Below are 25,000 nucleotides of genomic sequence, written 5' to 3'. Positions count from 1 at the left end.
GTGAATAAAGTAAGAGTAGTAGTCTGGTAGAACAGTCTGAAGCTCCAGTGAAACACTAGGAGTGAGCTGAGGTGATGGACACAGTGGTGTTTATAAAGCTGATAAAGACAGAGCCTCGACAGGTCTGTATCCCACAATGCAACACAGCAGTGATATCACAGCAGACTAAACACCTTCGTCACAGTTGTTGCTAATGCTAACTCTACTCAGTGTTGGTGAACTGAAGGCAGTAGATCATCAGTGAGTGTGCGAAGAGCCTGACGATCTGCTGTCTCCTGTCTCATGAAGACCTCCACCTGAAAACATGCTGTGATGCAGGAGTCATGTCTGCCATACCAGCAGGTGGCGATATAACCCTGAGCATGAAGCCATGTTGGCCAATCAGAATCCTGCAAAAAGCAGATGGTGCTGCACAGTCTGATCTGAAATACAGCAGAAACAGCACAGACCAGCGTCAGCCGGCCAGATCGGGAGCTTCTGAACAGACGATATATATATACTGCATGTGCTTCTTCTGTAATACTTTTAATCATGCTGAAGTCCTCAATAGATGATAACAGCTTCCCAGGGGCCAGCGGCTTTAATATTATTGTTATTATTATTATTATTATTGTTATTATTATTATGGGCTACAGGGTGCCCACTGGTGTCCAGTGTTCTGCGAGTGTGTTCCCCATCTGTTTACACACACACACCTGCACGTCTGCTGTCGCTCAGCTCTGGGGTTTTACACCTGATCAATGTAAAATTGACCTTTGACCTCAGATTTCCCTGCTGTCTGTCTTCAGAGCTGCAGATTGTCTTAAAGTTCACTACACTTTAAAGATCTTTAGAGCACACACGTTGGTTGATGATGGTTAGCTGTGGTTAGGGTTTCTAATGAGCATAATCCTGAAAGCTGAAGCTGATCGAGTCCCTCGCTGTGAGTCCTGCAGGTCTTACGAAAGGCCAAGAGAGAATCTGCCTCATCTGTGACCCGAAAAAGAGCCATCAAGAAGAAACAAGAGCAGATTGAGGAGGTAATGTGTGTGTGTGTGTGTGTGCGTGTGTGTCTGTCTGTGTGTGTGTGTGTGTGTGTGTGTGTGTGTGTGTGTGTGTGTGTGTGTGTGTGTGTCTGTGTGTGTCTGTCTGTGTGTGTGTGTGTGTGTGTGTGTGTGTCTGTGTGTGTGTGTGTGTGTGTCTGTCTGTCTGTGTGTGTGTGTGTGTGTGTGTGTGTGTGTGTGTGTTCCACCTAGTGCTCATTTTCTGCCTAGTTTATTTGTTTCATTGTGTTGAAGATGTGATGAGGTGAATATCACATTTCACAATATCTCCTGACGATGATTCAAGCGTGCAGTAAACAGTGTGTGCACATTCAGACGTGTGTATCGTGATAGCGGATTTGTCTGGAGTTTAAAAGGTTTTCAGATGGTGAGGAGTGAAAATGTCAGAACTGTTCCCCTTAAAGCGAGCTGAATTGAACACGTTGTAGCTCATTTCTTACCACTAGCTGGCTAACATGTTTTGTTGAGGCCTTCTGGTTTCCAGTTTATATATTTTTACCCTTTCAGTCACCCAGTACCTGTAGACCATTTACAATACATGTGCTGAATTAGATTAAAATCTGGATGTTTTCAGAGACATTTAAAGGTAAAGGACACATTAGTATAGTCTAATAAGCTCTGTATTGTACACTTTGCTATATAAATAAAGGTCAGCATTGTGTAAGGATTAACGTAAAGACTGTTCTTTTGTCCTATAAACTTTAAAAGCTGTATATTTATAGAGCAAACCCTGTAGACATTTAACCTTCAGGTTATATTAGTGTGAAGATGTTAAAGTCACAGTACCGTTACAGTACAGACACTGTTTGTGGAGTGTTTGCTGTGAGTTTAACGCCTCATTTGGAGCACGGTGCCATTAGTTCAGCTTTTCTCTACTGTTCTGCTCAGTGTGAGCCACGAAAACAACTAGCCAGGAAAAGCCAAGTATTAACAGGGCTTAAAGAACTCATGTCGCTCTGTCATCTTAATCCGTCCAGTATGACAATAACAGTTAGCTTTTCTACAGGTCTTCTCCAGCTCAACACTATTCTTCAATAGTTAAATGCAGAAACTGGGATAGCGTTAATGTATGATTCTGTGCATTTCTGCTCTCTCTGATAGTCTGCTTGTCCATTCTGTGACCAAAGACAAGTTTAATAATCAGCATGAAACAGGCAAAAGCAGACTCTGTCATGAGGAGGTTCTGCTGATGAACCAAACACTAAAATGTAAATTTGTCTCGACACAATGCAGAGACGGCAAATCCGAGCGCTGGTTTGCTGCTTAGAGGAGCCGGGGGTGTGAGTGAGAAACACAAACTCTGGGGTGGATCTGAAGCGGAACCGTAATTATTATAATAATGTGTTGAGCATCAGTTCGGCTTACAGAGTCTAGAGAAGCAGCTCAGGAGGAAAAACCAGTGTCTGTGCGTAAACCCGCGCGCACACACACACACACACACACACACACACACACACACACACACACACACACACACACACACACACACACACACACACACACACACACACACACACACACACACACACCAACAGTAGGTCTTTCGTGAACATATCTGTATTTTCTGACCTGTTGTTAGGTCTGCATCTTCACTGAGTTACACAAGGTGTGCAAGTTAAGTCTGGGTCTATTAGACAAAGTGTTTTCATTGCAATCATGGCCATTCAGTCTATTTTCAAGAAATTGCACAGCAGAGCTCATGATGCGATGACTCAGATACATGCGGAATGATAATTTAACCCCCCGGCGCACACACACACACACACACACACACACACACAGGCGCTCTATCTCTATGGTAACCGCGGATGAGGCAGTAGGTGCTATTTTGAAGAGATCTGGTAATAGCAGCTCAGCACACACAGTTACCTACAGTTACTACAAGACACACCGCAGTAAAGATTTAATCCTTCATGCCTGCTTATCCTCGCATAAATAATAAATGTTGAATAAAGATTTATATTTCGATTAGCATTATTAAAGTCAGAGATTCATTAGCATTTGTTGCTTTATGTAACATTGTGTGTAATGCTGTTATGTAATGCAGATCAAACGTTTGGTGAGGCAAACCTCATGTAAATCACAAAAACATTTTAGAAAGCCTTTAAGATTTGCTCAGGCAAATGCTGCAGTTCCGTCTCCGCTCTCCAGGTGCAGTTTTCTCATAATCTTACAGAGAGAAATCGGCACAGAGAGCCCTTATTCCTTTATTAGGAGAAGATTAAACCCAACGCATGGATCACGTTACACTAGCAATCGCAAGCTCCTCACTGCAGTCATAGCCAGACACACTTATTATTAACCATCAAGACCCGCATGTACACACAGAAAAGTCTTTCTTTTTCTTTTTGAAATAAAAGTAAAGCTCAAGCTCAATTCAGTGTTTTGATTCAGCGCTAGTCAATACTAGTCTAGTCAATACTAGAGGTCTTGAAAATGTGTACAGACCCTGACAGAGCCAGAGATTCCCCAGCAGAACCCTAGGGTTCGGGTTAGGGTTAGGGTTAGGACAGAGATGTTCAGGTCTTTCTTTCATCCAGATGTATAAATCTGTAAGACTGGCTGCAACGTTGGCTCATTTGTCTGGAATGAGGTGCAGATAAGCATTATCAGCATACGAGTAATAGGGAAGCCATTTTCTATTACTATTTTTCTATAGCCATGATCACTTGTAGATTGAGAAGAAAAGTGGTGAGAGAATTAAGCCCTGAGGCATCCCAGCAGTGAGATGTTGAGCAGGAAACTCCATCTCTCCAACAGCTGGAGCACTGAGGTGCAGATGTGGAGGCCTTCATGACAGGAGGATAGGAGGTTAACCGGTTCAGGAGGACCTGGAGGTTTACAGGAAGATCTGGAAATTTACTGGTAGATCCAACACAATCTCACGGCAAGTTTTTGATTTGTGGCTAATTTTTACAAATGCTCATCACCCAATGACGGTTAGGTTTAGGGGCGGGGTTGGGTTGGGGGCCATGCCTCCTTTTTAAAATCGTAGATTCGACTAAACTTGTATGAATTCGTACGAATTAGCCAATAAACTGACAAAATGTAAAATACGATTTCTCATTAGATCAGGCTGGAAGATCTGGAGGTTAGCCAGTTTTGGAGGTTTACAGTAAGGTCTGGAGGTTTACTGGTTCAGGAGGTTTACAGGAGAATCTGAAGGTTTACTTGATTCTCAAGCTGTATTGGTTTTAAGAGTTGGTTTAACTCCAGTTATTTGCTGTGAATGGAAGAAGGAATACTGGTCTGCTGTTCTGTGAAAGTGCTTGATTTAGACTGTATTTCTTAAGCAGCAGGTAAACCTGAGCCTGTTTACCGCTGTGAGGGGAGGTGTTGATGATGTGAGAGCACAGCTGTACCTGAAGAACAGAAGGAGCTGAGAGGGTTTGGATCAAGCCGAATGTGTCTGGTGCAAACGATGCAGGGATGGTGGAAACTGAAGGTAGAAGATGTAAACAGGTCTCACTATGGTACAGTGGTTGTAGTCTGTTAATGTCATCAGAATGTTCCAAACCACTCGTGACGCAGAGCTGGCATTACTGTATAGACACACTGATGTGTCTAACCACAGAACTGAAAGAGGCTATACTAAAATGATCTATGATTTCATTAAGTTTGCGATGCTTTAAATGCTTTCCTCGATGTTCACTGTCAGTGTTCTCTTAAAATAAAATTCAGAGAATTGCACTACAGTTTTAAACATGCTATGTTTTACAATACGATTTGCTAAAGTGCGGTGCAGAGTTTTTCTGTGGTAACAGGTTTATATTCACAACATTTCTACGGAGTTATTGTTAATCATTATATTGTTTGTTGTGTATTAATTTTGAGTTGTGGTTTGTGTAATCCACAGGTCTATCGGCAGGACTGTGATACATTTGGCATGGTCGTGAAGATGTTGGTAGAAAAGGATCCATCATTGGAGAAGCCAATCCAGCTGTCTCTGCGTGAAAACCTGCGGGACATCGGCACTCGCTGCATCCAGGCCATGGAGCAGTTCATCCAGGAGTATGATTCCAGAGAGCGAGGTGCTGCGTCAACCTCCAGACGACCCTCCATCAGCTGAAAACTGAGCCCACATTCACATTAGTACTGTACAGTCAGCTTAAAGGTTTTCACACCTGTAACGATATCAGTGTTTCTGAAAAGGGTCTGAAGTGCTGCTTTGGCTGTCAATAAAATTCGTCACATTTTTGTATTTAAAGGTTTTCATTTGTCTGTACAAGTCGGCTTTTAGAATAATTGCCCCATTAATCCCATAGTCAAGATATATTCAAGTATAAATGTAACGGACATGTTTGCATTTTATGTTTTCTAGCTATATATTATTAGCAAACTGAGACCTGTAGCTTGTAGAGAAACAAGTTTAAAACATTGGTCAAAATGATAAAGTAAGCTTAAACACTTTATAATGTGAAATGTTACTTCAGTATCAATGGTGCTCTAAGCAATTTTGAAGTATGTTTTAACCACATTTTAGCATGTCTGTTAATAATAGCAGCAATATCAAAAGAGCTAGGTTGGTTGGGTTGGTTTTTGTGCTCTCGAATATCAACATTGTTTGGCAAAATTTGTTTAGTGCACTTCAAAGCTCGTTGTCGAGATGCTGGCATTTTAATGTCCTGATAAAAGAGTTGTTTCTATCTGCTTGCATTATTAATTAAAAACATCGTCTTCCACAAACCTGCAGGATTTTGATGATTTCTTTCAGAAGACTGAAAAATTCCCACAAACCACATTAAGAAAACATTTAGATCTAAACTGAATTAGCTTTATATTTCCAGAACATGACATACTTGTTCATGTATTAATCCGAAACTGAAAAGCTTTGTTTCTTTGTTCAAATAGTAATTTAATTCAGATACAAGACATGAATGGCTGATACACATGCAGTCACCGCAGGTTTCTACACTCTACAATATGATACAAATAATGCATCTGGAGATACAAAATATAGAAATATTTAAGACAATATTTACAGAACTTTTACAATACTACATCATTTTTATATCTCATTTTTTGACATTAGGAAAACATTTATTTCTAGAGATTATTTGTAAATGGTATTTGAATGACTTTGGAAAAGACAGAATATTGCATTTAAACCAACATTGCCCAGCAAAATGATAAACATTTTAAGAAGTTTAATTTTAAAATGACAAGTTGAAACTATGAAGAGCACATATTAGGAAACTATTCAGAACAACCAACAGTAAGCAGCATGGGGATTATAGTAAACCGTATTGCCACAAAAATATTCCAAAAAGTAAGGGGGAAAGTGGGATTGAAGCCTTGACTAGAAGTATACAAAACCAAAATAAATAAATAAATGAGTTAATTAAAATGTATAAACGGGTATGACGATGGTTGCAAATAGAGTTTTGATACACTGTTAGGGTTTATGCAGAACAATAATCCAAAATTCTTTTCAAAAGCAACACAGAAGAACTCAATGGTTTTAAGATATTTCAGAGTATGGTCAAATCCATATCTTAATTCTGAAAGTTAAGTGCACACTAAGTCTTCACTTCTTACCTATAGTCCAGAAATGAAGCTGTATCGCGATTGTTATTGCACAAGTTTCTACAAAACAGAAGTTATATTCTGAGCAATAGAGAAGATTTAGTATACTTTTAAAATAAATATAAGCTAATACCTTTGATCGTTGTGCAATGTTCAGTCACAGTAATCATGATTTCAGGTCAGAACACGTGATCTATAACGTAAGTAATGACTGAAACATGCCCGAGTAGGATGTCAACAAGAGTTGGATAATTGAGAAACATACAAACAGCAGAAAACAGAAGTGAGTACATCCCTGCCCAATATCTCTTCCCTGTTGAGCGAATAAAGGTTTCTTCACCTTTTTGATAATAGTATTTCTCCTAAGTTGATATGTACAGTATTTTCCCTTTCAATCCTTTTAATAAGCCGAATACAGGCCATAAAACATCTGCAATACTGCCACTCCTGACCCCATCAAACAAACATGAGGCCCATGATCAAGGCATGAGTACAGCACAGTCCTGCGCCACCATTACCAGTTCTGAAAAGCAGAAAGGCACACGCTGCAGAGGTGGAACAGAATAGGAATGGAAATCAGAGTTTCTCTGAGGTTCAGACAGTGGGAAAGGCATTGTTCAAACCAACTTCTATTAACGGTGTCCACAGACCTCTTTGGAACAAAAGCTGAGAGATTAAATTTAGCTAAAGATCACTGGGAGCACGGCTATAATCTATGATCATTTGAGATCAAATTAATTTAGTTCAGAGTCCAGCGTGAGAACCTGTGGATGGTGTGAATGGGACACTGGAAGTGTAATAATATTGGACTGCATGAGAGTATAAAAGGTTGGGGATTTGACAATTACAGATGAGTGCCTGTGGATGTACCAAAATACTGGCAGACATGTTGATTCCGAATCTCAGATGCTTGGAAAACATGAGACATAAAGACATGAGAAAGATCCAGAGCACACCATCAAATCATCATTAAAAAATACTAAATTTGTATATAATTATAAATGAAGCTAAATTATGCTGGCAATGCGAAATATAATAAATATAATTAGTATCCTTTGGGCCTTTATAAAAGGGAAAGACACAGCAACACGAAAAAAGAAAAATGGCAAGACATATGTACAGTAAGACTCGTATCCTTCATTCAGCAAAGCACTTTTATCTGTGTTTGCCATCAAAAATGAAGGTGTCCATCAACATATGGAGAATATGAACCTTAGAAATGAACGTGTACTCACACTGAGTTCCTACTCTTGAGTCTGGACATTTATTATAGTAACTTTAAGGTATTTACTTTTAATTTAACACAAGAGCAAATCTATTTTTGCTCATATTAAGAGATAACGTAATTACAGCAAGCTGAATCTTTTATGATGTTACACCGAATGATAAGGTACATGAATGTACTCACTCCTGCCGATCTCTCCTGCACACACTCAGATGCTCACATTACCCTCCGCTTATGATATAATGCAGTTCTTGCTCTTCCGCCGTTTGCGAGTATGTAGCTGTGTGTGACCTCCCACTAGCGTAGGACTATAACGATGTCGCAACTCCTCGTTGTCGAAGTATCGCAGCTGCACTGGCCGGGGAATGCCTTCGCCCGGGAGATAAGCGTCATCATCTGATGCCTCTGAAGAGGAGGAACAGGTGGAGCAGAACTGATCTTCATCTTCAACAGCTTCTCCATACCTACCCATGTACTGTCCAATCTGTGGACCTCCGGGATCCTGCAAAGTGAGGTCAGAGGTGGTTCGAGGGCATGGCCTGAAGAACTGCTGCCGATAGCCATAATTAGCTCCAAAGAGGTTGTGCGAGAGTCTTGATGAGGACGGTCGCTCGAAGTCATTGTGAAATCTATGAATGGGGTCTCCAGGAAAACTCTGATCTTCAGTAGCTAAATGCAGGGCATTATCTGAGCGAGAGCGGCGGGAGCGGTACTGATATTTCTGACTTTTGTGGTTTTTGCGGTGATGCCGTTGCCGCTGCCGCTGCTGTCGGGGGGAGTTCTGTGCTTGAGCACGTCTTGGCCGTGGTGTCATTGCTTGGGCATTCCCATCCTGCATACAAGACATGCTTCCTGCGAGACCAATGCGACCTTTGACTGGGTCCTCGAAACTCAGACCTCGGGGCGAATCCCAGTATAGAGGAGGAGGGTACCTTAGTCGAACGGGCATGCCAATATCAGCGAGGGGTCTGGGGACAGAGCTCAGAGATTCAGTACTGCGGAACTGCACTGAGGAGTTTAAAGTGCCCACGGTGCCTTTTTCAGAAACATTTACTCCAGAGTCTTTACTCAGGTCAGGCATAGAAAATCGAGAGAAGTGCTCCTGACGCCTGCTGGTCCCATCTAAAGAGTTTCCTGCTTAAGACAAACAATGAGCAGAGATCAGTAGTTGTTACACAATATAACATGTATGACAGTATGAACACAGCTGTCATGTGTTAAAGCCTGAATCTAGCTGAATGTGTGCTCACCTGTAGTGTAGGAAAGGGCCAGGGAGTCAGCAGAACCTCGTGGTGTTTGTTCGAGTGGCGTAAGTTCTCCAAAGTTCGGCCTAAATTGGTGCCTGCTTCGTAGCAATGGAGGACGCATCTCTCGAGGGAAACCCTGCACACTGATACTGCGCTTGTCCAAAAATCCAGAATTACGGCTCGAAACCTCATTGAAGCTCATTTGTGTTTTGAGCTTTGGAGGGTGAAACTCTGGTTCCTGGCCATGATGCATCCAGTTCTCATTGAAAGAGTGTCCCCTCAGTGCGGCCATGACTGGAGGCTTCTTGGAGTTTCCTCCAGGCGGCTCTTTGGACCACGCTTCCTGACTGCTCACTATCTTCGGGGGCTGATTGGGAGAAGGAGGGTATGCGGTACGGATGCTACATTGGCTTCGTAGCTGATGGGGATTTGGTGATGTAGAAGAATCTCTTTGAGACTCATAGGAGTAAGGTTCGTCCCTGTTTACCCAAACTGTCTGCTCGCGGTTCAGGCTTGGAGACCGACTAGAGGTCCTGCTGGGGGTTCGGGTTGGCGTGCGGTGGGGTGTGCGGCTGGGCGCTGGGCTGGCCACGCTCAGCAAGTCCATCTGTACTGCCAGAGGCTCTGCATCACCAGACAGTGTTGTAGGGCCAGAGGAGGTCTGTCGTACAGTTTCACCCTTTCCTTTTGACCCGTCCTTGCCAACTGAGGCACTGTGGTGCGACTGTCGGGAGCGGGCACTCTGGAAAGCAGAGTCTGAGGAGTCTGACAGCTCGGCCTCATCCCCTTGGCTGCAGAGACGTGAACAGTAGATCAATCCTTGTTTCGGCAAGAAGGGACGACCCAGTAAAGACTGACTGCAGCGGGCACAGCTGAAGCAATCTTCAGTGGCATGCCAGTGTTGACCCTCATATGTCATCTGACCTTGGTCTATACCTGAAACACATGGCAGACATCATATAAAGTTCAACAAAGATATTTGGGGGTTTTTTTTCTGCACTGTATGTCAGAAATAAATCTTGATAAATTAAATGTATAGTATAGATCTTGCTATTGGGGTACACTCATCTTTATTCTTGGACAGAGCAGTAATGTGTATTGTTCAGTGTCTGTTGGACTACAAAAATATAAAGTACTAAAAATACATTGTTCAGCTGTTTATTCTGGCTTGTTTTGTGGTGACAGAAATTTTAGAAAGTCATAAAAATCTATTCAATGCTGCTTCAAACCTTTGAGTTCCTGCACTTTTAGTTCAGCACAAAATATTAAACGTAAAAAAGAGTGATTGTGCATATTATAACTATAATAATAATAAAGTGAGTTTTCCATCTACAGAGGCATAAGAACATTTTATACTGTGATAAAATCCCATAACTGGTCAAAATTATTTTGTATCTACACAGAAGGGTCAAGAGTATCATCAATTCTAAACAATGACAGAAAGATTACAGTGAAAAGTGGAATTAAACAAACTTACAGCCTGCTGTGTTTCCTGAACATCAGCAAGATGAGGCTGCACAGAGCAAACATGACCTCCACAATCCTCACTTTTGCTGCAGATGCATTTAATGTACCACGACTGCCACCATTTCAGCCATCAAAAGCAATCATATATAAATATGTTAATGAAGAAGACAATCTAATTTAGGCTTTTCAATTTAGGCTGAGAAGCACTGTAAAAATGTTCAACTCAAACATGGTTTCTTTCAGTCAGACTTAAAAACCACAGGTCTACTTGTGTCTAGCAGTGACTTCAGGTCCTATCTGAAAAGGCCTGTAGCAGCCTGAGGGGCCGATCACACTGAACGTGCTTTTCCAGTCTAAGAACGCGAGGCGCACGACACTGCGTTTATTGTTGACAAGAAAAAAGTAGAGTGGTGCACTTTTTATGTTACAAGGCAATGACTGAATCAGCTGCGTAATGTGTGTTCCTGTTGATATCAATAGAATTTTAATAGTTAATAATATTGTGATATTCAAGATATGCGAGTCAAACAGCACCGGATAACTCAAAACAGAAACCACAAGTCCATCTTCAAAAGTCTCCGTAGTTGTCTTGACAACACAAACACTGCAGGCACCTTAGATGGAAACCCCGCCTCTGCTTTCATTTGATTGGAGAATAAGACAGACGCGACTGACATGCTGAGGCGCTTTTTGCGCTGTTCACTTTTTTCAACTGCGAGCACATCGGCAAAAAGTGCAGCCTTCAAAACACACTAGACATGGGATGATAAATTGTTTCAAGGTTTACTGCGGTGTGCAAAGTCACAGTTTTTACATTTTCTGGTCTGCTGTTCCTGAGGTGTGTTTTTATGTGCTGTTGAAGACAAAGACCATCCACATCAGAAGCTACTGGCCAGCCCACATCTCAGCAAACCTGAGAATCAAATCACTGATGCACCAACATCCGCGCATGCTGTAGAGCTGAACAGCACAGTGGAGTATTTTACATCAGACTGAAACTGTTGTTTTTTACTCAGACATTTAAAAAGAACTCATCAAACCATCAGAACCTAACACTGGGAGATATTAGTGTTGATCATTTATGCCAGTCAGTTGATTACGGTTTAAAATGTCCTGAATAAAATTCATTCAAATCATTTAAAGAAAATTCTAGTGGCAACTGTACCCGTTTCTAAAATATAATTTATATATATATTTTATTAATTTTAATTTTAGTGCTAGCACTTTAAAAACTTAAAACCCTAATAAGATGTAGGAGTCACGGTGGAGCAGTGGGTAGCATGATCGCATCACAGCAGAAAGGTCGCTGGTTCGAGTCTCGGCTGGGTCAGTTGGTGTTTCTGTGTGGAGTTTGCATGTTCTCCCCGTGTTGGTGTGGGTTTCCTCCGGGTGCTCCGGTTTCCCCCACAGTCCAAACACATGCACTATATGAGAACTGATCAACTACAATGGCCATAGTGTATGAGTGTGTGTGTGTGTGTGTGTGTGTGTGTGTGTGTGTGTGTGTGTGTGTGTGTGTGTGTGTGTGTGTGTGTGAGAATGAGTGTGTATGGGTATTTCCCAGTAATGGGTGGCAGCTAGAAGGGCATCCGCTGTGTAAAAACATATGCTGGATAAGTTGCTGGTCCATTCCACTGTGGCGACCCCTGATTAATAAAGGAACTAACCCAAAAACAAAATGAATGAATGACTGAATAATAGCATGCGTCCCTTATTAAAATATGAAATATAAATGGAGACGCCTAGATTCTGACTAGTTTACCTGTTAAATCTCCCCATTGAAATTATTGTTAGAGAAGAAACACACTTGCACTTGGCCTTTTATTTTGGTTTAGCAGTAAATCTGAGGCGTTAAACATAAAGATGCTCGTGTTGTTTTTCTGAAGGCATCATGCAGTAAAATCGAGAGTAAAACCTGGTTTCACGTGAAGCCCATGCAATCCCGTTTCCAAACCTGTTCTGTTTGTTCACATGATCCATGAGAAAAAGATATCACATGCAAATTTAATAGAGAGAAGCTGATGGGATTTTCTAAATAGGGTAAATGCTGAAGGTCTTTCCTCACCGATGTGCTCTCCGCAAGAGTCGCAGTACTCGGCGTACAGGTTCTCGAAGCAGTTGCAGCAGTGCGGGTGACCCTCACGCATGATGTAGCGCTGGCCGCCGAGTGGAGCCTCGCACTCGTAGCAGCAGAAGTGCTTCATGTGCCAGTGTTGGCCCTCCGCCTCGGTGCACTCGTCCGCAAAGATGATCTACAACAGAAAGAGCTTTGCAGATCACAGCTTTACACTTCAGGTTCTACTACAGGCCTTCTGGCTTTCACAGCACACCTAGAGGTGAGGAGGGGTGTTGTTTTACCTCGTCACAGGCGGAGCAGCGGGGCTTCAGGCGCTCAGCATGGTGCCGGCCGCAGTAGATCTTGCCCTCCAGCTGGAAGTAGATCAGATCCACCAGGAGCTCTGAGCAGACGCCGCACACGAAGCAGTGAGGATGCCAACACAGGCCGTGAGCCACCCGTGACGCAAACACTGCGATATCGCCACCCTTAATCTGCTCCCCACACTGTGGGAGAGGGACATCACATGTAGTCTACAACTTTTATAGCACAGCTACGGTTTACAAGACCATCTCCAGTCCAGACACACATCTGACGGGTCATATAAACATTACATTGACCTCAGTGATGAGAAGCCAAGGCTTCCTCTGACACATTAATGCAGTTTTACAGAACATTGACGGATACTGTGTGCCGGTCTGGGCCTAGGCATGGGTGCAGGTGCTGTGGGGGGGGGTTAGCTTTGACATTGTAAAAGTATTATAGAAATAAAGATGGAGTTGAACTATTCGGGTTAGGATGGGTCATGTACCTGTTGACAGATGGCTCCAGTTATGGTGAGGGGCAAAGGTCGGACGGTGCCTCTGCCTAGGTTATCTCTCTTCCTTTGGTTGCTGAAGATCTTTAATTCACGCTTCTCTTCTTCATCCAGAGAGGTACAGTACCGAACCTGACATCGGTAAAGAATCGCCGGTAAGTAAAGCTTCAACGAGGAACATTTATTCCCCAATGGACACTCATTCAGTGGTGTTATAAGCTCATGATAAACACACTCCTGTGCCTGCACATTCAATATTAAAGCACTCCTCAAGTGTTGGTGATAGACCCGATCTAGACCTCAGGAACTGCATCTAAATGTAACATGTTCACACTAGACACAAGCTGTTTAAGCATCTGAAGAGAACGAAACCCACTCTAATCTGGCATCCGGTCTACACTGGCTGTGTCATGATGACAGACTGATCTCCTGTTATATTTCTGTTGGATAATCCACTGCTCTCGCTGCTTCTGGTTCAAGAAATGCATCAAGGCTATATTTTCCTCAGCTTATCACTGTACCGTATTCGGCACGGCAACTTACCTCCAAAATAATGGAACTCTAATGTTCAATACAATCGAATACAATTATTAAACACAATAAAAGCGCCCTGATTGCAAAAGGACAGTACAGTAAGAAATGACAAACAGATAACAATAGCACATTAATCAATACTGCTATCACAGAACATCATCGCTCTAATAATACACATTTGACTCACTGTAATGCAAAGCTCCAACGTTTAGTGTGTTCTGCTAGTCAGAGAAGCCTCGAGAAAATCTGCTGAATTTCTTTTTCATTTTGACCATTTTTTTCTTTAGTGTTGACATGGCAACTATCAAATCCCATCAGTTTTCTTATTCCGGGAAGGAGCCGAATATTTTAGGTCATCTGGTTTAGAAATACAGTTACTGCCCCCCCCCTCCACACACACCCGCTCAGTGTTTTGTCAAATGAGTAAAGCAGGTAAAGATGAGTTCTGATGGACTAACAGACCTCGTTGTCATGCGGCGGCAGCTGTTGAAGGAGTTGCTTGATCCGATGCTTTTCCCCGATGCTGTTCACATAAGGAACTTTATCCTCTGGGAAAAACCTGTAGTACTGATGAACCTGCATTCACACAGACACACACAGACACATGACATCAATAACAAACACAACTACAAACTACACACTTTCTATCACTGATTTAGTTCTAGAGAAGGAGCATTAGCATGACATTTAAAACAGACAAGAGGAGCAACAGGAGAGGAGGAGTAACAGAGGAGGAGGAGCAAGAGGAGAGAGGAAGAGCAACAGATAAGAAAGGAGATCAGGATTTAGCCTGAGGATGGTCACTCTTCACTCGGAGGATCGGCTGCAGCAGAACTGAAGCACTGAGTGTGTCCAGCAGTGATGGGGCTGAAGATCTGGCCAATGTAGATCAATGTAGTTCAACATTTTGCCTTCCTGGCCAATAGAAGTTAAGCAGAGCGCTCAGGAACAGCCCTCTGCACTGATTGGATCAGACTGACATTATAGGGTGTTTCTGGGCTGACTCACACAGTGGAGGAGGTGGAGGAGCTGGAGGAGGTGGAGGAGGTGGAGTGGGAGGACTTCAGCAGTTTGTAACTGGGTGACAGAACAGGCTCAGTGTAAAGTGACGAAACGGATAGAACACAGTCCCTCTCTCAGGGATTTACAGTCCCCACATCCACCTCCTCCTGGGGGGAGAGGACAGAGCTCCACCAGCACTCCTGCTAGAATGAATGTTGTTGCTGGATCCTTTACCCGGTCAGACCACCGGCTCCAGGTGTGGATGGACTCCTCTCGCTCACTATTTTAAAGGGCAGAATGTGTTCCTGGAGACATGTGAGCAGTGAGCAGAGGCCGCTGATGCTTCTGTTGCTGACAAAAGTGCAAGTGTGTTTTATTACATTAAAACTCAAACATTTACTCTGTAGGGACTGATGCCATCATTTACATTTATTAAAGTGTGTGTGTGTGTGTGTGGGTGTGTGTGTGTGTGGGTGTGTGTGTGTGTGTGTGTGTGTGTGTGTGTGTGTGTGTGTGTGTGTGTGTGTGTGTGTGTGTGTGTGTGAGAGAGAGAGAGAGACTTACAGGTTCACTCTGTGACATGAGCCATTTCCTTTCCATCTGTTCAACCATGAAATGTTCAGCAGTAAATCAGACATGCTCAGAGATCGTCTATGTTTTTTTTGTTTTTTGTTTTTGTTTTTTTTTAAACTACACAACCATGGAAGTTAAATGTTAAATGTTTTCTTACAGCACAATCAATGATCTCCCGACATTTTTGCTATCTGGATTTTTTCTCATTGAATACCGTATTTCAAGAGTTCGCCCTCAGCTGATGAGTGATTATAGAGCGTGTTCATCATGCTCCCTCCCGTTAGCAGGGTGAGAGGGGAGTTTGAGCTGTGGTAGATGTGGAGAACTCCCCTGCTGTAGTCACTCATGAACAGACAGTGATTAAGAGATAACGGACCTGGAGCAGGTCTATGTGCTGATGTGGATTAGTCCATTAACTTAAGCTGCATGTTTTTGGACTATGGGAGGAAACCGGGGAACCCGGGGGAAACCTACGTGAGCATAGGGAGAACGTGTAAACTCCACACAGAAATGTCTTGGTAAGGACTAGAAGCAGTGACGTTCTTGCTGCGAGGTGACAGTGCAACCCACTGTCCTCTCGACATTAGTTTATAAACAATCACTTCACTCAAATGTAGGTCACTGATATGAACGCGGATCGTCAGTGGCACACATCTGCTCTGCTGTTCCCAAAACCACCACAGACATTTGCATTTGGATCTTTTTTTTTTTTTTTTTTGCTCTTTTGGATCAAATATATGCTGTGACATGAATATAATTTCACCTGATGGCCTGAACAGCTGTTTGGAAAAAATATGTTCATTTAGATTCATTGATTCAAGAATTTAGGGTTTGGTCACTTTATTCTCTGATATATTTGAATAAATACAGCTCATGGTCTAGTGTTTTATTTGGACAAAGTCATGAATGAGGATAGATAAAAAATAAACTGATATTTTGACATTTATTTTAAGCTAAAGTTACAGTAGAGATGGGGATTTACCGTGTTTGCTCAGAGTGTAAGTTGATTTTGTGTATGTGACCAGGGGCCTGTTTCAGTAAGGAGGTTCAAACAACTCGGAGTTTAAACTTGAACTCTGAGTTGATTTAGCGAGAGATTAAAAACTCTGAGTTTTCGGTTTCAGAACAGCTGATCTGAGTTGGGTCAATCAACTTCAAGTAGACCAACTCAGAGTTAAGCGCGCACACCGTGACTATAAAAAGGCATTATCAATGGAGCGCAGACATTACGAGTGACTATGGCAATATCTTATAAAAGAGATCAGCATTTCTTTCTCCAGCTGAACTTGATGTTCTCATGCAAAGTTAAAGCAAATATGAGCGTATATATTTGAAAAGAAGCAACCATCAGTGAAGAAGAGACAGTTAGCGTGGGAAAACAGCTGCTCAAGTTAATGCCTAATTTCACTTTTTAAGTATTTAAATATTTAAGTATAATAAAATAAGTAATGTAATTTGTGACGTTTATATATTTTTTTCTAAACTTTTCTTTTATACATTTATTAGTTTTAAATGATTTAACAGTGCACTTGTGTGTCTGCCTTTTTATTGATCAAGTGATAGAGGTTAATATAACATTTAGAAGGTAAGCAGTACTAAAAATAATTTTTAGAAAGAATAATAATCCCATTAATCTAGTTACAGTGCTAAAAAATTCCATCCAACGACTCAAAGAGAAAAAAATCGTCACTTCCTGATTAAACTGGCACCAAATATCAACAGTAAAAACAGAATTTACTGTGGTAGAAGAAGCTGCGTCAATTAATTCTTTATTTAGCCTAATTAATGTACTTGCGCCTCGATGTCAGAAGACAATGCTGAAACACAATGAACACGTGGGGGCGTCTAAAGCCATGAGACGCAGAGACTCTTGACACGCTCCAGACGTTCGGAGGTAATTAATAATATACACTAATACTGAAACAGTTAAGGCATTTTAGAATGACTAAAACAACATTTAAGACATGTTACAGTGTGCTCAGCCTGCTGGTTTGTCCATTTACACACATTTTCATTATCATATGATCATGATCTTTTTTTAATGTACATACTGTAATTTGTTCAGTAAAAGTGTTTCCATCGTAGTTTATGCGCACATTTTCTATCGAATAAAAGTTAACCTACTCATTTATGCGCGTTTTTTATGCATATTTTAAAAAGTTATGTGCATCATGACGTTTCTATCAATCGTTTTTATGCACGTATCCAAAATAAGCATAAAAATACGTGGGTGGAAACGTAAGGCTAAGGCGAGAAATACCGCTTCATCTTTAAAAAAGGGGAGGAGACCGACAGAAACTCTGAGTTTAGAGAATAAAACCTGCTTCTGACCAGGTTAGATTCACAGAGTAAGTTACCACAGTAACTGACTCTGAGTTAAAGTTACCTCTCTTTCAGAAACAGGCTTGACTTACCCTGCTTTCTCCAGTTTAACAAACCTGCCATTTTGAAACGGAAAAACCAGAGTTTCTCGCATTTCAGGGTTAAAATACTCTGAGTTTTCAGTTAACCTCCTTTCTGAAACAGGCCCCAGATGTTGTGGCAGGTTTAGCAGTGTGTGTTACCTGTTCAGGTTTGAGGCCGGGCGGCACCCAGGCGTATTCTTCCAGCGCGCAGCCGGAGTCGTCATCAGAGGTCGAGTTCCTCTGGAAGTCAAACATGATTTTAGACACCGTCCTCTCCATATCCAGAGCCATATCAGCACTTCATGTCCTTACGCCTGTGGACAACACAGACAGACAGACCGACTGAGAACACTGAAGTGTGGAAATCACAGACGCCTGCACACATTTCATTCTCATTTTGCAAACACAAACACACCTCACACTGCGCACAGTCCAAAAATGCTGGAGTATTTAGTGCTGTCAGACCAGTATAATGCATGTGAAGACTTTAGTGACCTTACTTCAACTACATTTAAGGGAAACGCAGAGGGAATTCAAGAATTTAAGAAACCTTTTATTTGGACAGCATTTTAAAAGCAATATCAGCTGTATATGGCTTTATCTGCTCTATTGTCAAATGACACATATAGAGAACATTATTTTCTGTTTCACATAATACCAACATACAGTATGAGATTTCTGGAGCTGCAGAAGTCATGCGAATGTTGATGAACTGCGCTGAGAGGTTTCAAACACTTAAACATTTTCAACCTTTCCTCGAGCATCACATCCCGTCAGCACAGACGGGGTTACGAACATCACCGTCAGTTTCTGTGCTGGTAATCAGAGTTTGATTTGTGAATCTCACATCACACATAAATAATCTAGTCAGACACCATCATGACGTCTCAAACACACAAGAACCTTCTTTGGTCTCTACAGCCAACAGGGAGAGAAAGAAAACACAACGACCACAGAGAAGACAACCACGGGGACGCAACAGCTTCTGCTAGACCAGGTCCAGGGAAAGAACACACTTCTTCATTAACTACGCTTCAAAACTCTGTTTAAATAGATGATTTTATACGCATGTCTATGCTATCAGTGTAAAGATAAGATATACAGACCTGCATCTTCATACCAGCACTGGAAAAAAAAGCCGAGCTCTGAGAAAAACAGGAGAAAGCAAGAAAGGCGCAGCGCTAAAGCAAAGCGAAAAATAAACGCTCTTCTCTTTTATGTGTCATGCCTCATCCTTCGCTCTCGCTCTGCCTGTGCATTTGACTGTTTCTGTGTGGGTGTGTGTGAGAAAGAAAGAAAGGAACGGAGGGAGGGAGGGAGGGAGGAAGAGAGAGGGAGAGATGGCAAAAGAGAATTTCTTATTTGTGTAAAACGCAACATGAGAAAAATCTCTCAGCTGAAGGACTGATGCTGACCTTCAAGTTTCTTAAGACTCATGACCAAACGGCAGCCGTACAGTTCATCTACATTTGTGTTTTCTGCTTATTTTACCCACACAAACCAACGATGTGAATGTATGCGTGTCTGCGTGTGTGTTGTCTAACGAACATGGCGGCACACCGAGCGACTCGCACAGCTCTGATAAACAATCATTTATAAGTAAATACAGCCCAACATTACATCATGATGAAAGGCAGAGAGCGGAGAGTAAAACACCTCTGCAAAACAAACGCCATCGCTGATCCTCTGCTTCTGCTGGAGAGTCAGGAACACTGAACAGACTCACACTGCAAATCCAGTTTGGGCTGTTTCTGGCCAGGGTTTTACAGCTTAAGACGATAAGAAAACCAGTAAACCTCGCGGTTTTGTCAATACGTCCATTTTTAAAACAAACTGACTTCCAGTGAATAGCGAGAGTTAATCACGTCTCCTGCTGATCTCAGTCGCTCCTGACCTGAGCAAGAAACTGTTTATAGGCTGTCCGTGACGATGATGAAGATGAGAAAATAATTCAAACCCACACACTTGGCGTCAGTCAGCGGCGGTGAGTGGGCTCTCGACACATGACAGCGCTTCATAATACAGCTGTAATTACTGCCGCTGCGTTTGAGTTGATAATTAAGCCTCAGCGATGGAGACACGTCACCGTGTATTAATGACAAAATGATACGCGCTGGGCTCACTTTATCTGTTCCTCAAGGCTCCAGTTTCTGAAGAGCTCAGTTCACATTAAGCTGAAACTACACAGACATGGAGAATCTGAGAGTGGAGCTGAACGCGCCGGTAAAGAAGTTCATCTGGGGAATATGGCGCTTCACGGCTGTAGGAATGTCTGTCTACCATAACACCAAACACCCCAAACAGGGAACTGCACAGGAATGAAATAGACATGTGGCAGGTACGTCCCCACAAAGCACACTATCTCCTGCTTGCTGCGCACTCTCTAGGCTGAAGATTCGCATATGGCCAACAACAGACGAATCATTAAGAAGAGACTCCAGTGACCTTACCTTGCAAACGAGCACTGTTTAGCAGAGAATGTGACTTTGGCATCACTGGAAGCGTGTGGTGGATTTTCAGTTGCTCTGCTCTCTCTGACCGTGAGCGCATTAATCATTCAAACTAACAGCAGGATTCTGGCTTTGTCTCTTTCAGTGAGCCGTGCTCGTGCTCTGGTCGCCATGGAGCTTCTCTGCAGTGACAGGTCTCCGTGGAAACCCTGTGCACATCCAAGAGCATGAAAGCATATACAACAACAGGTTTAGCAGTGAGCGAGTGTGAACACATGCACAGCCCTTACACCGTCACACTTCACCTGTGCTCTGTCTGCTGTTGCAGTGTGTTGAGCCGAGACTAATGCTCTCTGATTCTATAGCGCTTTACACAATGTAGATTATGTGGAAGGGAGAATGATAAAATCCCCAAAGTGCTATAATGCTGGTGTAGTTCCGTCTAGATTAAAACTGGTTCAGTTCAGTTTAACTCAACCTTCTGCTCTGGATACAGGTCGGATCCAGGACTATGTGAACTACAGGATAAAGAGACATGCAGACTGACATGAACACAGATGCTATTCTACTCACAGTGTGTTTTTGGTAAATGTCCCCAGCTCTGTTTGCCCTGATTATAGATATCTGATATGTCCTGAAATGTGCATGGAAGGCTGTTCCAGATTAAAGATGCCAGACATGAGAATAACAGTTCTGCACCGTCGTGTCATGAACAACCTCTTTCTATGAACGATGTCATCTTGATGACCGTAAAGGTTTCTGTACTCCAGCAATCTCTGCTTCAGTCAGTGGCACACAGCTGCCAGTCACTGCTCTTCCCCAACTATGACAGATGTTTGCGTTGGTCTTTGAGGCTCAGAACTTAGTGTCTGTACTTTGCAGAAACCAGCTGAAATGTGGATCCATCACACCCCGACACACATGTCCACTGCCCTTTTGACAACGTGAGATGATTTTTTGGTCTCAAAGGAAATGAGTGTCTTCACTGCACAGAACTGAAGTTCAGCTTTCACTATGTGGAACAAAGAGTCGCGGGGCATTTCTTGATGCAGCAGCTGACTGTTTTCAGTGACGGTGAGTTTCTAAGTTCTCCTGGGCTCATGTAGCTATGGCTGTCCTCTAGAGCTGTGCTCTAACTACCTTGATGGGAACAGCGGCAATAATGAGGAGGTGACCGGCGCTAGTGATCAGCTGTTGGGTGATTGGGAACCAGTCAGGATGGAGATGGATCTGCCGTTTCTATGACATGCAGACATGACAATCAAAGGGGCCGGTAACGAGCAACAGCCAGAGATGATGGCAAATTCAAAAAGAAATAGTGTGGAAAACAGATGGCATCATGATGTGGGATCAGATTTTGTGGATGAACAGGTCATTTCACCTTTAGATAATATTCCAAAGAAAGTTTAAGGGAAGACAATCCCTCACTGGTGGACCGGGGTCAACACAGGCACTGTGACTGTCAGTATACGGCAATATACGGCAGAGTGCAATAACTGGGTGTTATGGCAAATCCCCCATAACCATTAAAGCAACCTACACCACAATCCATCAATTGGTTTAATAGCAGTGTCTTCATGCTAGCAGTGATATCGAATGATCTGCCAGTCCTGTTGCCCGCAGTGCTGGTCTGAAACCATCGTCCAGCTTGAATGACATTGAAGCAGGTGTTCTCTTTCGTGTCCTCTGGCAAAAAATACACACTTTCTGATACTGCCAAGCCCCACTGCTCAGTAATGCTTACACTGATAATCATGATTATTGAATTTTTATTAATCAATAGAAGCTGAAAGCATAAACCTGGTCTCAGTGCTGAGCTCAAGCCTTCTCTGGGTCGAGTGTGGACTTCTAGTTTGTGTCATTCTGTTGCTTTTTTACTGTTGATGTTTATTAGCCTGATTGTCCACAGGTGTGACTCTGCTGTTCTGTCCAGCTCAACACATCCACATCTGTGCACATCTGGACATCAAGCTGAACATCTGCAGCAAACACACCACCACGCTCGAGATGTCATCTGTAAATGTCGCGTTTATTTGCGTAGGGATTCATACAAAAACAGAATTTGTTCAAAGCACCTTCACAGCAATAAGATGGAAAATAACAGCATTGACAAAGCCAAATCCAGAGATTAATTAATTTGGTGATAACAGCAGCTCTACAGAAGACAACACTTTCATCATGCAGCTTAACTTTTGCTCTCATCTCACAGTGCAGTAAAATCAATAATATTACTGAAAGACTCATTTCGTTCAGCCCGTGAGAATGGGATGCCAACAAAGTCATGAAAACATCTGTGAGTGAGGCCGGGTTCAGTCGGGTCAGTTCTCCTTTGGCCAGATGAACGGATGTGGCCAGATTTTTATACTGGTGTAATTTCAAGAGTTGACCCTCAGCTGATGATTGATTATAAACCGTGTTCATCATGCTGTCCGGGAGAGAGCCCTGAGCTTATAAGATCCTCAAGCCAGAGGCTCCCTCCCCTTAGCAGGGTGAGAGGGGAGTTTGAGCTCAGGTAGATCTCGAGAACTCCCCTGCTGTATAGCTATTGACAAGTTAGGAATTGCTATGAGAGATATACTGCTGACTGAGGGCTCCTCTGTGGTGCCAATTTGGTTTAGTCAATTCACCTATTGTGCATGTTTTTGGACGGTGGGAGGAAACCAGGAAGCCTGGGGAAAACCCACCGAGCACCGAGAGAACATATAAACTCTGCACAAAATCATCGACTGGCCAGTAAAGGTTTAAACCAGTGACATTCTTGCTGTGAGACATTCTTGCTATCCACTGGGCCACCGTGCAGCCCTATCTAGGAAAAGGGAAGTGGAGTAGGGATAGAACGGGTGTTCAGTAAGCGCTCTCGCTCAGCACAGTGGAGATTTCAGTAGTTATATCGCTTTAGTCCTTAGGGATGCGGTGACACACAGTCAGATATAATTTCGCCAAACAGATCCGCCACTTCATAAAGCCCTCGCGCTGCCGGATTTAGGAGATGTGTGCTGAAGGTGCAGCTGTTGTGCAGTGAGGGGTTTGCATCTTTAATAAACTAGGGCAGTTTGCGTTCACTCAACAGTAAGAATGATTCATAAATCCATATGAAACAGCCTCTTCAAAGTCACGCCTCGCTTTCAGTTTCGGGCTTTGGCACATTTTGCACTCACACTCAAGTGTACTGCGCTAAAGCTCAAGTGAACCGCGCCTGAGCCCGATTCAGCGCACTCACACTTCTCAAACGATCCGGGAAACGGGCCTGGACACGGTACGCACAGCATAGTGTGAGTACGCCCTAAGGAACCTTCTGCTTGAGGATTATGATATACAATATTTGTAAAGAATGAAGTTTTTCCATGTCAGGAATCCCCCACCAGCCCCTTCCTCATCTGCACATCATGTGGCTCAACACGCAAAACACAACATTTAGTATTTTATTTGTTTTTGTATTTTATAAAAGCTTTTATTTGTTTTTGTTTTTTGCACTGAAGCAACATTGCATCACCGACATTTAAACAGACTCGATCATTATTAAATCAATATGATTAGATCATTGTGGAGATTAGATCATTATGACTATGAACGCTAAATCACTCTTAGATTAGGTCACTTAAACTAATCAGATTCACTGTTGGAGGAGTATGATGAGGATGTGCTGGCCACGATCCTGAACCAAACTGATATTCCTCGTTCACTGCTAATCATACAGTTATTAATTAAACAATAATAAAACAGACACAATGTGTAAACCTCCTGAATCTGCAGGCAGCCTCCGCTGGTCAGACAGTGTTTGTGGGACTCTTCAGAGCCGCTGCGTCCAGCCTTAAATAGGAATATACTTATTCATTCACTTAAAGGAGCACCAGCAGTGAGGACAGCACACATCAGGGAAACATCTGTACTAACTTGACAAATACTGACTTTAGTTTCACATTCCTACATTAAATCACACTCTCAATATTCATTTAAAAGAAAAAACAGATTGCCAGAATCAGACTTTTGTGCTTAGGCAGTTTTCACTAAAGCTTTTAGTTTCATGAAGTGTTTTACGTGGTTCAAAGACATGATACAGATATTTGTTCATTTCAGACGTGATATTGTCTGTCTGAAGCTAGACTCAACATCTGTGCTTCAGCCAATATGCTTGTGCATCTGTTGATTGTAGCTTAGATGTGGATTATTGGTTGATGGAAAGCTGATGAATCTGAGCCTGTGACGGACCTCGCTGTTCCTGAGGTGTGAAATACTGGAAGAAAAGAATCTGTGGAGTTTATGAATGAATCTGTGAACAGAAGCTGCTGTCTTCAGTGAAGATTCGACTGTACTTTCTGTCTATTTACGTGCCAATAAAAGCCGGAGACAGCTGCATTGATTATAGCATATACCAATGAAACGTGCATTTCTGTTGCTCTATATACGCCACCTACAGGCAGAGAGAGAATCTGCACTGCTATTGATTCTTACTAAAATTATAAAGAAATATGGCTCTATATGAATCAGGATTACAGTGATGGGTCAGTGGTAAAGCTCATAAACATGCTGTTCAGTTACTCATTCATTTTGTATTTATTTATTTTTAACTGGAAAAAATCAACGTCTGAGCAAGTCAAGTCCAGCTGAAGGAATGAAGACAGAAAGGAAAGGGAAGAAAGTAAAGGTCTCTGTCC

At 42.5% G+C, this 25,000-nt stretch overlaps 2 protein-coding genes across 9 annotated transcripts in view; one reads left to right on the top strand and one right to left on the bottom strand.

The window, feature by feature from the left end:
• Positions 1-5,729, top strand: part of LOC100332221 (uncharacterized) — a 12,321-nt gene extending 6,592 nt beyond the window's left edge. Inside the window, exons 7-8 of the mRNA XM_073911384.1 lie at positions 936-1,019; positions 4,900-5,729. Coding sequence (XP_073767485.1) covers positions 936-1,019; positions 4,900-5,112 — 297 coding nt within the window. The 3' untranslated portion in view covers positions 5,113-5,729. The remainder of the gene's footprint in view (positions 1-935; positions 1,020-4,899) is intronic.
• A 144-nt stretch (positions 5,730-5,873) lies between these two features.
• prickle2a (prickle homolog 2a) overlaps positions 5,874-25,000 on the bottom strand; it is a 24,013-nt gene continuing 4,886 nt past the window's right edge. Inside the window, exons 1-8 of one of the 8 annotated variants that reach the window (XM_068223030.2) lie at positions 20,346-20,452; positions 18,055-18,209; positions 14,378-14,491; positions 13,376-13,513; positions 12,867-13,070; positions 12,574-12,760; positions 9,045-9,977; positions 5,874-8,931 (exon numbers count right to left, since the gene is read on the bottom strand). In XM_068223030.2, coding sequence (XP_068079131.1) covers positions 8,027-8,931; positions 9,045-9,977; positions 12,574-12,760; positions 12,867-13,070; positions 13,376-13,513; positions 14,378-14,491; positions 18,055-18,186 — 2,613 coding nt within the window. In that variant the 5' untranslated portion in view covers positions 18,187-18,209; positions 20,346-20,452 and the 3' untranslated portion in view covers positions 5,874-8,026. Of the gene's footprint in view, positions 8,932-9,044; positions 9,978-12,573; positions 12,761-12,866; positions 13,071-13,375; positions 13,514-14,377; positions 14,492-18,054; positions 18,210-19,001; positions 19,804-20,345; positions 20,453-25,000 lie in introns of those variants that run through there. The other 7 variants (XM_073909861.1, XM_073909860.1, XM_068223031.2 and 4 more) reach the window with 7 other exon arrangements.

This window comes from Danio rerio, chromosome 8 (assembly GCF_049306965.1).
Source record: "Danio rerio strain Tuebingen ecotype United States chromosome 8, GRCz12tu, whole genome shotgun sequence".
NCBI classification, from domain to species: domain Eukaryota; kingdom Metazoa; phylum Chordata; class Actinopteri; order Cypriniformes; family Danionidae; genus Danio; species Danio rerio.
The sequence above is the reverse complement of the archived record's forward strand: the minus strand, read 5'-3'. Positions and strand labels throughout refer to the sequence as shown.